Source organism: Scomber japonicus, chromosome 14, assembly GCF_027409825.1.
Source record: "Scomber japonicus isolate fScoJap1 chromosome 14, fScoJap1.pri, whole genome shotgun sequence".
NCBI classification, from domain to species: domain Eukaryota; kingdom Metazoa; phylum Chordata; class Actinopteri; order Scombriformes; family Scombridae; genus Scomber; species Scomber japonicus.
Window position 1 is genome coordinate 9,587,033 of NC_070591.1, and position 16,136 is coordinate 9,603,168.

Below are 16,136 nucleotides of genomic sequence, written 5' to 3' on the forward strand. Positions count from 1 at the left end.
TAGTTTAACCATTTAACACCTGCAAATTACTCAGAAAATTTCCAGGAAACTAATATAAAAAGGAAAGCGCCTGTTAAATAAAGCAGATGTCAGAGCTTTGACTGAACTCCCAACAAGCCAATTATAAACTGAAAATGGAAAAAACTACAAATGTGAGATTCAGAAGATTTATAGCAACACTGCCAGTCATTAACATGCACTGTGATTATTGCTACGATTGAGAGAGGGTGCATATTTTGGAGGGAGTGGCTGTCATACACACCGGATGTGCACCCTTCCCTTCCTCCTCTCGGCCGTGGTTCGGTGCGTCTTCCTTCCGGCTTGCCGAAGAAAGTTGAGGGAGGTTCAGAGAGAGAGGCAACTGGGCTTTTCTTTTTTTTAACACAATGGACAGCCAGGGAAGGAAAGTGGTGGTCTGTGACAATGGGACCGGGGTGAGTTCACTGCTCTTCGGTGATCAAATCAATCCGTGTTTAAAGCTTTTTAATACGTCTCCGTTATGTCGAGCCGATTTGCTGAAACAGGAAGTGGAGAGGCTGTCAAAGCTAAAGCTAAGCTAGCGATAACTGGGTGGGTAAGCTAGTCTGTTAGCCTGCTAATTTTCATTCATACAAACCCCCGACACGGAAACAGAGAGTAGTAGAGCCGCTGCTGCATTTTACATGTTAACACCTGAATAAATACACACAGCTCTGATTCATCTTTAAACTAACCTCATATTTACATTTTATTACAGACGAGTAGCGGCTCATTTGATTGCTAAGCTATAGCTGCTAGCCTAGCCTGCTAGCTAGCTCATTTGGTTGCTACAGCAGCTAGACTAGCAACCAAATGAGCAGGTTTATCTACGTCAGTCAATGATGCACTTAGCAAATACGATGCATAATAATCTTGCAGATTCGCTATATTTGCTTGACATTTTGTGAGATTATTAAGATTTAGATTTTGTACAGAAATCTAAAAACCCCTAGCTGTAGGTGTAATGGAGGCTAGCTAGCTTTTAGGCCCTGTCAGGGTTAATTAAGGAACCACTTTTATGTTTTCCTGTTCAGCAGCAAGCAGCAACTTCCCGGATAGATGTGGCTTTTTTTTAGACTACAAAGATCACTTCGCTTAAGTCCTCCCAATTGTGCATTCACTCTCCATATCAAGAGTAAAATACTGTTGCATCGTTTTATTTGGATGAATGAGACATTAAAGGACTAGTTCGTCATTTTTGTGTGCAACAATCTGGTGCACAAATGAGCACTGAAATAGGTTTTTTGTTCATACTGGCCATTAGGAGACCCTTTCATAATGCACTTTTTATGTAAGTGATGGAGCCACAACATCCACAAGCCTCTTTCTGTGCAATGATGCATTTAAATGTTTATTTTGAAGCTAAAATTTAGCTTCAGTCATCCAAATGAGTCAAATGAAGTAGCTACCTTTCAGTGTTAGTCTTTTTAATGCTAATGTACCTCTTTTTGGTACTATGCTTTCACCACAGCTAAACGGGGAAACACAAAGAGGGAATTTGATGCTTAAATAGACTGTAAATGTGGCAGATTACCACTTAATATGACTAACTCAGACCGCTGAAGCATCATTTAAGCTCCACATCAACTTTTAAATGACTGTGTGGACATACTGAGGACTTCATCCCCCATCACTTACACTGAAAGCACATTTGAAGGGGATCTTTTAATAACCAGTATTAACAGTAGGGATGATTACAGTGACGACAACCTTTTTCAGTGTTCATTTGTTGTTTTAAAACAGACTTCTTAAAAGAAGATACATTTTTAAATAGTACAATGGGAAATTATTACTAGCCACCAGCCCTAGTTTGGTCAAATCTGCGCTGCTGAGGAAACAGTTTGGTGTTTTGATAGTTAAATCAAGAGTGAATTTGGAGGATTTTTTTTTCAATCTGCTGCTGTTTGTAGAAAAAGTAAGCAGTTTGTCCCCCAAATCAAAACATATAACATACTTTGCTGAGCTGTGTTTATATTCAGGAGTCACTAATTGCACACAGGTAGCACACAGTCTCTTGTCTCTGTCACAGAGCAGGGACTTCCTTCCTAAAGCTTGTCAGCAGTAAAGAGGATGTTGGCTCAGCACGATACTGACTAATATGGCTTTTTTTTAGATGTGTCTTTTTCAAGCGCTGCAATTCAGCAAATGGAGGTAGAAACAAACACGTCCCTAAGTCAAGGTTGAGTTGTCAAGAGGAAGTGAGTCTGCACCACAGTCACTTAAGTCAGAGCCTTGATACATTCAGTTTCACATCATCATCTGTAAAAAAAAAAAAAAAAAAAAAACAGTGTAACTTTGCTTTGTGTGTCTGCAAAGTGGAAAAAAGTACAAGACAGAGTTTGAAGGCTTTTACTGGTAAATTGCACAATCTTTCACTGCAGAGGATAAACTGGTTATGTGGGATAATTAATCGAGCTTTAGATTATTTTAACAGTTGCTACTGACAGAATTGGCTCGCCTCACCTGTTACACTTCCAATCCTTTTTATCAGACTCCCTACAGCTGTTGCAGCAGGGCGTTAGTGAACTATGTGCCCTGATTCTTAAAGTTTATTTTAATTTACTTGAGTTAAATGTTGTTTTTAAAGGACCATCTTTGAATTTTCTCATGAACACTGTGACTGTGTGAAGAGTCATTTCTGTGCTTGATGTCATGACACAAATAGAACAAATGCATATGGCAGCAAATACTTTATCTTGATCTTAGTAAAAGTCAGTAATATAAAATACATGTTTTACATTTTTGTTGTGAAAATGTAGGTCTTTTAGTTTGATAGGACAAATGATTGACCACATCACACTAAAAAGAAATGCTGTCTACACTTCCTTTTTTCATTGAAAATGAGGTCATGATTTAAGGGCGCCCAAAGTTGACTAATTGTTCAACATTTAGGCAACATTTTAACACTTTCTGGGACAAATTAACTATTAATTTTCATCATTAAAACCAATTTAGATGTGATATGTTTTTTGTGCAATGGTAAAATTAATCTGTTGCTATATGGAAACTATATGCAAATATGGAAGTGGTGTGTGTGTGTGCATTCAATCAATGTAACTACAATTGACTTACATAGGATATAAATAATAATTAAAAATGTAATCAAGTTTATGTTTTGATTACATTTATAAAAAGGAAAAAAAAACATTTTCATGTATAGTTTGTAGTTTCAGACATTTTGTAACTGTAATGTATTGTCTGCTGTATAAATGACACCACTGGAAACCATAGTTTTTAACAGATGGAACTGAAATATCCCCTCCCAAATTATATATTGGTCTACTTATGTGTAGATTTCTGGCCATATGGCACAATTTACCAACTACCCCCCCAAAAAATACAATTTTAAATACAAAACATATTTCCATTATTTAGGCTATTTTAAATAATACAAACACATCAAAACATTTTTTTTATCATGTTCAAGTTATAATTCATTTAATAGAGTTAATGGATCATCTCTGAAGTTTCTCATGAAAACTGACTGCGTGAAGATTCATATCTGTGCTTGTAAAGTGACACAAATAGAGCAAATGCAGAAGAAGAGTCTGAACACAAAACCACTGTGTTGTATGGTGTTGCTATAATAGGCGCTACTTTAAAAAAAAAAACATAAAACCATGGTTACAGGAAGGACAAGAATATGTAGCATCTTCTTAGTGAGGGACAGCAGATTGTTTGAAATTGAAGTTATCGTCATCATCAAGCTTTAGATATTTTCTCTTCCTGGTTGGAAGTGATAAAATAAAGCGTGGTTTTTAAATATTTAAGGGTATCGCCCACTCCGCTGGAGGCTAAAACAGGTGCTGACAGATGTTCATACAAAGTTTGTCATTTTAGCGCCCGGGGTTACACTTTTCTCACGGTTTAAATGCTATTTGAGCCCACTGCTATCAGCAGGATGACGGTGATGTTATTGTTGTCGTATTGCACCGTTTATCTCATCAGTGCTTTAAATGTCAGTCCTCATCACTTCCTCTTCTTCTAATCCCTCTCTCTCGCTCTCTTTTTTTTTAGTTTGTCAAGTGCGGCTATGCAGGCTCCAACTTCCCAGAGCACATCTTCCCTGCGCTTGTTGGGAGGCCCATCATTCGATCGACAGCCAAAGTGGGAAACATTGAAATCAAGGTACGAACTGGTACACCTGATATTCCTGGATTTGGAGGAAGCTAGCAGAACAAAGTCAGGTTCCAATTTCACACAAAAGATTTGATATAAATTTATTGGCAGCTCCTGTGAGAGTTCACAATCACTCCTCAAATCACAAATAGAAATAAGATCTTACAGTATCTCAATGCATCCCCTGCAAATATAAAATATTTGCATAGATGCTGTAATGTGGGTAAAAATAAGTTATCTATCTGCCTAAGTGTCTGACAGTGTCCTATTATTTTAGCATGAAACCTATCTCTATTTTTCTCTTGTTCTTTCCAATTCTTCTTTTGTTTATTCATCTTTCCTTTATAAATATATATACATATATACCTTCCTCTTCCTCCATGTTTTGTTCCCCCACGGTGAAGTAGAATGCCCAGAAGATGGTAAGTTCAGGTTGGTGTGTGCCTCCTGTTCTTGCCTGCTACGGAGAGTTGTCATGTTTTGATCTCAGCCGAAAATCTCTTCTTGGTTTGGTTTTTTTTTTGTGTTTTGCTCCTTGTCTTCATTTGTTTTTACTCTCATCTTTTCTACTCACACAATGACTCCATTCTTCTACATCCCCAACTAGTTTGATGATTTAAAGTGGCTGAGTTTGAGTGTTGATCTCTAAATGAGTGGCTGACAGTCAGATAGATATACAGGCACCTTACACTAATGCACTCCTCTCCTTAGGCTGAAAGTGTTGCAAAAAATGGCTGTGATGAATCATAGGCCAGCTGTTATCGATGGAGTGCTAAAAGAGATTTTGGACCGGTTCCATTCTCAGAGCCTCTGATCTGCTGGTGCATCCTGACAGCTACACCCCCCGCCTCAATCCTGCTGCTATTTAAGGACTGATATAATCACAACTGTTTTCAGCTAAAAAGAACATAAATTGCCAGCTGCTGCTACAACGCATGTTGCCAAATGATACATGCTCTACCTCCCTAAATGCATCACAGATCCATTTAGCCTACTGTTACGAAGCAATTAGCATATTTCAATTGAGAACTGTCTACTTCAGAGCATTTCGCTATCTGAGTGTTTCACCTTTACTGGGGCAGAGGAAGTGTCCACACGGGAGGATGCATGGCAGACAGCTGAAAGTTGGAGACGGAAGCACATCTGTTTTTCTTTTTACTTTTTTTTTTCAATCGAGACCACATGGAGGCGATGCCTGTGACTGGTACTTTGTTAATGCCAAAGCACACAGGATGAACCCATAAAATGGCTGCCTTCAGCAGGCTTTTGATGTCTCCAAGTGGAACGTGAGATGCTTGACTGTGTGGCTAACACTGAGCTCTAACCCAACGGTTGTTTACATTGCCAGGCTGCCTTGCATGCAGCTAGCTGGATGGTGCTAAAACAAGTGGTTTACTGTAGCTAGCGGGAAACACAAGTGTTTCCAGGTGTACATGCATGGAAACTAATGCCTTGTTTTGCATGCTGGGTAACTGAATTTATAGTAAAAAAAAACTACTACTCAGGTGTGATCTGAAGTCATGAATTTATCTGTTGTAATCTGATGATCCAGTTTCTCTGATTTTTACAAGACCAGCATTGCGAGGGGCAAGTTAAAATTACAGATGTTATTTTCCTTAAACCAGTTCTCAGTGCTCAGCTCTACTCCAGGTCACTCTGAATGATCCAAACAGGGTTTTGGAAGTGGTCAGCTTCTTCTAAATATTTACGTGATTTGACATTTGACCCCTACCTCCAGGATCTGATGGTGGGGGATGAGGCCAGTGAGCTGCGCTCCATGCTGGAAGTCAACTACCCCATGGAGAACGGCATCGTCAGGAACTGGGATGACATGAAGCACCTGTGGGACTACACCTTCGGCCCAGAGAAGCTGAACATCGACTCCCGCAACTGTAAGATCTTGCTGACTGAACCTCCTATGAACCCAACTAAGAACCGTGAGAAAATCATTGAGGTATGTTGATATTTATGTATGTGTTGCATATATATTTATTTTGGGGGGATGATTAAGTTTTAGATGTTTTTTGTAGCTGTAGAAGCTGTTAAACTATATTAATCTGCGGTGTTAAATAATAATAAATAAGTCTTTCCTGTCGTACTTAACTGGGCCACTGTAGGTCTACAGTCTCTCTGTGTTGGGTGCAGCTGATGCAAGCGGTGTGTGATTGCCTCAGAGACCTGTCAATCAAGGCAGACACACACCCAAACCCTCTCTAAGCATACATCCCCTTAATAACACGATCATTTTCAAAACTTCAACAAACATGTATATTCCAAGAAGCTAGCCAGGATGTAGCAGCCATTCGGGGAAATTCTTTTTGAAGGCACTTCTGCATTTCAAATGAGCCGTTTTTATAAATCCTCTGTGAAATGATTTTTATTGCACGTCACTTCTGCGTTGTGCTACAGAGAGATCATTTTCTGCATTTGCTGCCACACACACACACACACTCTTGTGGATGTGGTCTTCCACATCCACAAGAACCAGTTGTACTTGATGTCTGACATTTTCTGGCCTCCCCTGCAGGTGATGTTTGAGACCTACCAGTTCGGAGGAGTCTACATTGCTATTCAAGCTGTGCTGACACTGTATGCACAAGGTAAGAAGACACATATGCATGCTCAGGCTGCAAGAACATGAACACATATTCTTCTTTTCCACTATAAGGGTCACCCACAAAGAAGATTCCCCCGATAGCAGGATTATAACCGTTAAATTATTTATGGTTAGTTAGTTGGTTGTTGTGTCGCTGCTTTAGAAGTCACCCTACACTGGCTTTGTGGCTTGAAACTTAGAAAGTGACGACTGTTCATTTTAATTGCAAACATTTTCTTTCGAGGCAGTGTATAACTACCACACCTTTGTCAAATAGTTTGTACAAAGATTTATTTTATGACTACTTAGTTGCCAGATGATATTCTTAGTGCCAGAAAGTCTAGACAGTCACATGAACATCATTGACAGTTCTCCACTGACAGATGGATGTTATGACATTGTCTCAGTTGTTCTGATGTGTTAAACCCACGTGTGTGCATGTGGGGCTTCAAGCGGCCGAGTTTCAGAATAACTATTTTCAACCTACACAGTCTGTTTCAAACATGTATACCCGCGTGAGGTGTGTGTACTGCTCTACCATTTTGTTTCTGACTTTATTACCACTAGTGAGCCAACATTAACAGTTAATTGTCACATTAGACGTGTTATCTAAGGTTTTGTGTGTTTGCCCAGCTGACAAGGCTAACAGTCAGTAGCCCAAAGCACACAAACACACCTAGGTTGCTAACAGTGTAGATTATTAACTCTAGTTTGTATGTGTGTGTTTTTTTTTTTTAGGCCTTCTGACTGGTGTGGTGGTAGACTCTGGCGATGGTGTGACACACATCTGTCCGGTGTATGAAGGCTTCAGCCTGCCCCATCTGACGAGACGCTTGGACATTGCAGGCAGGGACATAACCCGCTACCTCATCAAGGTATCCAGTCAGTCAAATCTCTGAAAGATACAAAATAAGACTTAATGTCACTATATTAATGCAAAATATGTATTTATAACAGGGTCTTCATTTTAAGAAGACTTTAGCATTGCTACTTGTGTGAGGTGTTGTTTTAAAAAAAAAAAAAAAACATATTAAGAGATTTCAATACGAAAAAAAGAACAATACTTTCTGATCCTCATCACATTCTCTCTGTCCCATGCCTCCCTCTTTGTGTGCAGTTGTTGTTGTTGAGGGGTTATGCCTTCAACCACTCTGCAGACTTTGAGACCGTGCGCATGATGAAGGAGAAGCTGTGCTACGTGGGCTACAACATCGAGCAGGAGCAGAAGCTGGCGCTGGAGACCACCGTGCTCGTGGAGTCATATACGGTAGATAATCACATGTTTTAGTTTTTAAAAACTATAAAACAAATGTACTTACTTTTATATTTGCATTATTTTAATTAAATTGAGGCCAGTGCAAAAGTTACTAGGGTCCAGAAGTCTTTCCCATTCACTTGAATTGTCAAAAACGAGAATAAAGGAACTTGATTATGAATAAAACATAACAATGCTCCTCAATGAATAAATATCTAGAAAGAGGAGCTGTGATCAGTCTTTTCTGCAGTTTAAACCTAAAGAAACTCTCCAAGTCTCTCTCCATGTGGCTCAGCAGTCATCATCCCCTCATCACACCCTCTCAACATGTTTCCTGTAATAAATGCCCTTAAAAATAACATATATTATTATTATTATTATTATTATTATTATTGTTGTTATTATAGAAAATTTCGAAATCAGAGACAGAAGCACAAGAAAACCAACCAAGATACAGTGAGACTGAATATGAAGGCTAAGAAAGTTTTTATTTTTGAGATGCAAATGTGTAATAATGGCTGAAACGCTTTGTTTATAAAGTAGTACATTTATATTTTGTTGGACAATATTAAGCAGCTGTTGTTCATTATCGCTTAGAATAGCGACACACTTCCCGCCCTCTGGGGACTTTCACTTTTGTTTATTTTATGTAAAACGAGTTCTTTTTTATGCGCACCACATGCAAACAAGTCTCATATTTCGGCTTAAAAATAGCATCGCTATTGAAAGAATATCCCAAATGGTTTGTTATTCAAAAATAATCAAAACTAATGTGGTAACTAAATCTGTTCCTTCACTGAGATGAGTAGACTACCACATGCACGTCGTCGGTTCTGCTGGCTGCTTTTAAAGACGGGGCAGTGCTACTGACTAACTTGTTTTCTCTGGGACTCAAACATATGGGGGTGCAGAGCTCCCTCCACTAGACTTGCTTTTCTTTCCAAGGCCCTTTTCCCTGCAGAGCGAACCACAGAATCTAAACGCAGGGTCGTGAAGTCTGTGTTTCTGCACGCCTTACCGAGCACATGTTGTGTCTCAGAGCTCACTGTGACCATGTGTGTTTGGGTTAATGTAGGCAAGTGTGTGTGTGTGTGTGTGTGTGTGTGTGTGTGTGTGTGTGTGTGTGTGGGCGTGCGTGCGTAGGTGTGTGAACATGTATGTGTAAGTATCATTTTGTGTGCATGAGTGTGCCGAAACAAGGAGGGCAATGTAACTGTGGCCGGAGAGCCCTGAACCGTGCGTTACATCATTTCCTGTGCAGCCACTTTGCGGCGGTGGCTGGGCTCCACTTCCTCCCACTGCCCTCGGCTGAATGAAGCCTTTTTATAGTCGCACACGCATTCAGTCCACTCATTTTGTAGCCTACAATATCTTCCCTTTAACTTTTTATGTAAAATATCATCCGAGTCTTGAAGGATTTTGTTTTTTTTAAGCGCAGGAAAGTTTTTCTGCGTCTGAGAACAACTTCCACAGACAACAATAGAACAGAACGACTCAAGATTTACACCCTTTATCTCTTTATGTTGAGTCATACATTAAATCCTAATGCTTCAATGGTGTCATGCTCTCTCCTCTTTATTTTTTTTTCCTCCTCTTTTCATCTCATCCCTCCCACACATCTCCAGCTGCCAGATGGCCGTGTGATTAAGGTGGGTGGAGAGCGGTTTGAGGCCCCTGAGGCTCTGTTCCAGCCCCACCTCATCAACGTGGAGGGCGTCGGAGTGGCCGAGCTGCTCTTCAACACCATCCAGGCAGCCGACATAGACACCAGGTGAGGCAGAGGAAAGCTGAGAAAGAGAGAGATAAATACTCGTCTGTCAATAAAGACAGGCAGATGCAGAAATATAAACTCTGCTGGGGGTGTTTCCACTCCCAACACACCCTGATACACGACATTAACAAGTTACAGCACACACACACACGTGCAGATTTAAACATGTCAGCAGTTAAAGCAGTTTTTAAACATAGAACTGAATGGAAACAAATGAAAATGTATCTGTGGAAATGTGTAAGAATGGAAAAATCCAAGCTAATATACACTAGGAAACACAATACGCCTCTAATTCTGTGCTGCTGCAAAAAGATTGATAATTTAGTCCAGGTTAAGTCATCAACTTAAATCTGTAATGTCTTAAAAGTAAATTTCAATATTTGTCAACACTTGTGTACTTAAAGTATATGAAAGTATTTACTAATCCTGCCATTTGGGAAGGAAAACTAGCGTTACTTTATTTATGATTTTAAGTTCGTCTCCTCTCTGCCTGTGCCTATTATTGGGTCTATTCCTGCTCTCATTCTCTCTCCGTCTCCCCCCGTCATCAGGGCTGAGTTCTACAAACACATCGTGTTATCAGGAGGATCCACCATGTACCCAGGCCTGCCGTCTAGACTGGAGAGGGAACTCAAGCAGCTGTACCTGGAGCGTGTGCTCAAGGGAGACGTGGACAAGCTTTCGGTGAGAAACTAAGCCTTAACGCCTCGTCTATAATTATAACGTGAAGCATGTTAATGAAGGACTTTGAGCTAAAACTACTCAGATGTGGTTTACAGTATGCCTGCGACTTTGACAACTAGGTCATACATTCGCTCAAATTAGAAATTGGTTAGTCTCATTTGCACTGCAAGCGATACAATCTTTAAAAAAGACGAAAAAAGTATGCCACTGATGTCACCGGTCACCGAAATGAGCTAAAGTCTGGATTTAGTGCAGCACGCCTCTCAGTTTCTGTGAATTAGTGTTTCCAGCTGATTCTCAGAGTTTGTTTAAGTTGGCCTGGGCGGGGTCTCCCACATATGAGAGCGCTGACAGTGCCAGGAAAGGTACAACCGCCACAGAGACTATATCTAAGTCAGTCAGGTGCTTTTAAAGCGTGGAGAGTAAACTTTAACTGACAACTAGCCGTTTAGCTCCCAGTATCTCCTTTTTCTTGATGAGGTGAAGTCTCACACAGCAGGCGTTACCAGCAGAATTAATGAAACCATTCGAATTATCAAATTATCTTATTATGCTAATTAAACCACATCTCTCCCAAACTCATTTGAAACTTTCATTTGCAAAGTTAATGATTATATGACAACTCAGATCGGTGCAGTGTACATAAACGACCACCAGGTGGTGCCAGAGGCTAACAGACATTATTTGACTTTGACGGAGCACTTAAATAACAAAATGCATGGGGTTCACCTCCCAATGATAAATATTTGTTTTGGAAAAATATCATTACATTAGAGCTCCACCTCGGTGTTCCGAAGACACAGATGATTTTACACAGAACTATTTTGTAAACAAAGGTCTACAGATGACTCATAAGTTTAATAGCAGGTCATTATGTGCTTTACTCTTCTGCCCGCAACTGTGACCGCTTTTCTCAAATTGTTTATCTTGTTTAGGAATGGAGCTCTTTATATGTAGTGTTAGGTTTTCCCCCCTACATATATCTTCAAGTAACACAAATGAGTGCAATCTGTAACATGACAGAATTTTTATCCCCTTATAGTTGGGTCCCAAAGACCCTAAAAGACTTTTATGCAAAAAAAATAAAAGAAATCAGTCTCTGCAGGCTCGAAATGTGTCTGTTTAAAAAGTTTGTACTTCAGATCTGTCACGGAGAGCAGCGGCTGTGGTCGGCTTGAAGTCATTTAGTTGGTTGCAATGGATTCCGATGTTGACAACATTTCACAGTAGGGAGAAGAATTATCAAAACATCCATAAAACTTTTCAAACCACTCCACTTCTCTGCTGCTCCACACGCTCCCATCTGATCGGCCCCAAACTTTCATATTTGTTGCTGCAACACGGATTAAATTCTCTGCCTCCATTCGTATCTTGCACCTTTTTTCCAGCTGTTTGTTTGTTACTCTCAGCGACGTTTAGGCAGCTCGCCACGTGAGTGACAAACAGAAGCAGCGTCTTTCGCCCTATTTGGTGAAAATATGACTGTTTGGAACATACGGAGACTACAGACAGAGCAGAGAAGTGGATTATCCTGCAGGAGTGGTTTAAGAAGTTTGTATTGATGTTGTGATGCTTTTTCCATAGCAGAAGGTTGTCGGCATTGGAATCCAGTGTAAGTAACATGACTTGAAGCTCAACACAGCTGCCATGAAGCAACTTTTCAGGCTGATTTGAGCGAAGTATCACTTTAAAAGCTGCATTAATTAGAATTTTTATTCAAAAAAAGAGGCAATGAGTGATATATAATATGGTGACACTTATGGTAAGGTCAAAAACACAGAGAATTATCACCTGTCTGCAGTTCAGCTCCACAGAGTATTTTAGAGTCTTTCAGCTCGTTGTTTTGTTTCACTCTCACTGCTTTTATCAGTGTTAGTTTCAGTCGCAGAAGACAACTGAAAAACCTCTGTGTTGTGTTTGGTGCTGAGTAGGGCTGGGCGATATGGGCGGAATCAAATGTCACGATATTTTTGACAATGAGATTATTGATAAATAATCATCAGTAATGTGGATATAATGACAAAGTGGATAAAGGCAGATAATATAACAGCCTGTTAAGCTCAGAAAGTTACATTTATACTGTAATGCCGCCTTTAAAAGCAGCAGAAGCCATCACGTATTCCATATCACAATATTACGATATTCAAAATCTAAGACGATATCTATAAAATATCACAATATCGATATAATATTGATTTATTGCCCAGCTTTAGTGCTGAGCAGGGAGTGTACAAATAGAGTTAGCAAGTAGTTTGTGAACACAGTGAAGCGTTTAGCAGCTAATGAGCCAGATAGAAGTTTATGGAGACCAAAAGGAAGCTAAAAGGAGAGTGAATATTAGACTTATTTCCCTCAGGTGGCCAAAAAATGACCCCAAATGAATGCTAATGCTAAAAGAATCAATTAATGCTTCATATCTAATGTAGATATGCTTCATATACTATTCATACCCACTGTCAATATAGCACTTTGAAAACAATGCACATGCAAATTAGTTTGGCATTTCAGTTATGATGCAGTCTTTCAGGTTTGGACTGAGTGTCATTTTTCTCCACACATTAGATCCTCGAGCTGTTTTTATTTCTCGTGTTTCTGACGCCGGTTCAAGCTGCCTCCAGGCCCGGAAATTGCGACAGTTGTTCTTAAGTTTGCCGTGACTGCAATTACATATTTTGATTTGAATACACAAACACCAGGTTAATGCTACTGGATCAGGTTATGATGCAAATCTCTCTTCAGTCCTGACTGAAAGTTCACACTGACTTAGAAAAACATTAAAGTGTGTTTCATAACTGAGCTTGAGCTGCAGCGTGAGCACAGCTTAAGTGTGCAAGATGTTTCTTTGTTACACAGGGGACCTCTTACACGTCTCCCTGTCCCTCTGTCTTGTAGAAATTTAAGATCCGAATCGAGGATCCTCCCAGGCGAAAGCACATGGTGTTCCTGGGTGGAGCCGTGCTGGCCGACATCATGAAGGACAAGGACAACTTCTGGCTGACCCGGGAGGAGTACCAGGAGAAAGGAGTCCGTGTGCTGGAAAAACTAGGAGTCACCGTCAGATAAAGCACTGAACGGACAGACAAAAAAACACAACACGCACACGCACACACACACATACACACACACACGCACACACACACACAATACATGCACATATTCCCCCCCTCGCCCCCGTTGCAGAGTATATATCTATTTATCCTTCTTCTTCTTCTTCTCTCTTTCGGGCTCTTGATGCTCCTCAAACATCAGAGGGAATCGAGCCGTCACCTCCCTTGCTCTCCTCCTCCTCTCTCTGCCTCTCCTCTCTCCTGGTTTTGGGATTGGCTCACCCTTTGTTTTTTTTTCTTTCTTTCTTTCCTGCGAAGCCCCCGAGAACCAATTCCATCTTTTGCAGATTTCCACTCAGACCCCTCCCTTTCTTTAACTAGGAATAGAAGGGTTGACGTTGCCCTGCCGATCGTTTTTATTTTTTGAAGTCTGATTTTCAGTCTGGTACAGAAAGTTAAAAAAAAAAAAAACCAGGGCGGGAAAAATGTTAACGCTGCAGCACGTTTACCTGCCGTGTGATCAAAGCAAACGAAGTATTGCTTGTAGTTAGATTTGGCAGGTAACCCATGGAGACCCACCAAGCTGTTGCAGCACCACAGCGAGTGTTTCAGAAAGCTTAGTGTCCTCTCCCCCTGATTTAAACCTCCTGAGGGGGGATAAAATGATGCAAAGTTTATAAGCAAACTCGTAGGTAATATCACAATCAGGGTCCACCACAAACAGCCACGGGCCGCTTTCAGCATCTGTTCCAGGTGAGCGAGAACTGATCACATTTTTATGTCAGTTTTTATAAATGATATCATGACTTTTCTTTTCTGGGAGAGGGATTACTTTTTTAATTGCTTTTTTCTTTTTTTTTTCTTTTTTTTGATGGATGTATGAGTTCAATTAATATCTTTAAATTTGATTTTTTTTTTTTCTCCCCCCACCCCCTCCTTTTGTTGCTGTGCACTACTACCATTGTAAATGGAGTGTATTGTGGTAACAGAAGTTCCTCCATGTTTTTATGAAGAATTGATGGTTGATTTATAAAGGGACAAGTACATAAAGAAAAAAAAAAAAAAAGCCCCTGAGCTTTTGACATCAGTTGTGTGACGGTACTTTAGGGGTTTTTGGGGGTTTGGTTGAGACAATGATGGTTTCCGGTGGGGAGTGATGTTATTTGTTCCTCATCAAACGGGCCTCGCCTCTGCCTCCTCTGTGGGTGTAAATCTCAAGCTGAATGAACGGATGTGAGCTTGTTGTAGCAAACGTTAGAGACTGTCGAGACGCTATAGCACCACATCTGTCGTATTCCTTCAGATCCACCAAATCAGAGGCAGCGGCAGGCTTGAAGATGATGAGATGATTTTGAATCTGGGCACAGAAGTAAAAAAAAAAAAACAAACTAACGAAAAAACTGTATTTTATTGATGTTGAAATGCTGTTGAGAGCATATTTAAATTCTCCAGTCTTTCACTCCCAACGGTCGACTTAATGAATACTGGAGGCACTTCTATTTTGAGTATGACAAATGTGTATATTTTTTTTTCCTCTTTCCACGAACTGTCTATCCAGTGCCAAGTGCAGTTAATGTTAACTGGATCTCATGTTTTAATGTCTTTTTTTTTTTTTTTTTGTCACTGTTTTTGTTTTTATTTTCCTGTGTTGTTCATAGCATAACTGCCTAACGCTGATTTAAATAAAGAAAAGTGATTTATAAGGATGTTTGTGTCTCACTTTTTTTTAAATTAAATTTGACAGTAGCTGCTGATTAGTTTAGTGAATTAAACCTTGAATAAAAATGGGTAGTAAATCTGCTCTATGAATTTTACATTTTACTGTACAGTTCCTTATTGATAAAGCTTTGTTTTTAATCGTGTGGTCTACATACTGTGAAGAAATGCCTGCCACAATTCCTCAGAGCCCAAAGTAGCATCTCAAAATGTCATGCCAAAGATATTCAGTTTCTAACAGTATGAAACATAAAAGCTGTATATCCTCACATTGAGACATCTTGAATGATTCTTGCCTTGCTTGAAAGGGTTAATTAATTATCAAAATAGTTATTTCTCAGTTCACCTGAATAAATATGAGTCATTTCCAGGTGTTTAAAAAGGGAGACAGCCTTGTGCCCTTTCTGTATGACTACACCATCATTCATTTATAGATCTATTTTCAGTTGCGGTTCCACAGAAATCATTTATGCCATGTACACAAATGAGTCACGCTGCCATTAGCAATCTGCCAACACTCAAAAACTTGAAATTGTTATGAAACCCATCCAATTCAAAGCCTGTAATAACACGTTGTACCTATTGACCTGTTGCAGCCGGTCGACTTGAGGAGGTGCGTCACTTTTGGGGCTAAGAAGAACAAAAAAAAAAAAAAAGGAACGCTTTAAAGATAAACATCAGCAAAATCATTAATTGAGCTGCTTTACTGATGTGATTTCCCAATCGGCATGCAACACATCTTATCTGCTCCATCTCTTCTGTGCTCCACGTGCTGGTTTCATGTTGGGAGAAAAGCTTATAAATCAAACAATGATCTCCTGCTAAGCTTGAAGATGCCATTAACGCTGTATAATACTGTAACGTGTGTGAAGGGTCGTATGTCTTGAGAGCACTGCTATGTGGAAAGACTGCTTTGTTCCTCTCAGCAAA

At 39.9% G+C, this 16,136-nt stretch overlaps 1 protein-coding gene across 1 annotated transcript; it reads left to right on the forward strand.

Annotated features, from left to right (window-relative positions):
* Positions 1-320: 320 nt before the first annotated feature.
* LOC128372741 (actin-related protein 2-A) lies at positions 321-15,187 on the forward strand. Its single transcript, XM_053332889.1, has 9 exons — positions 321-434; positions 4,036-4,146; positions 5,876-6,091; positions 6,665-6,737; positions 7,472-7,608; positions 7,851-8,000; positions 9,614-9,759; positions 10,311-10,443; positions 13,336-15,187. Exons 1-9 carry the CDS (start codon positions 387-389, stop codon positions 13,504-13,506), a joined length of 1,185 nt encoding a protein of 394 aa, XP_053188864.1. The 5' UTR covers positions 321-386; the 3' UTR covers positions 13,507-15,187.
* Positions 15,188-16,136: the final 949 nt, after the last annotated feature.

Coding starts and splice junctions, on each gene's coding strand:
- LOC128372741 (XM_053332889.1), top strand. CDS start 387: ATGGACAGCCAGGGAAGGAAAGTGGTGGTCTGTGACAATGGGACCGGG. Junction 4,147..5,875: donor TGGGAAACATTGAAATCAAG/GTACGAACTGGT, acceptor CCCTACCTCCAG/GATCTGATGGTGGGGGATGA. Junction 8,001..9,613: donor TGCTCGTGGAGTCATATACG/GTAGATAATCAC, acceptor ACACATCTCCAG/CTGCCAGATGGCCGTGTGAT.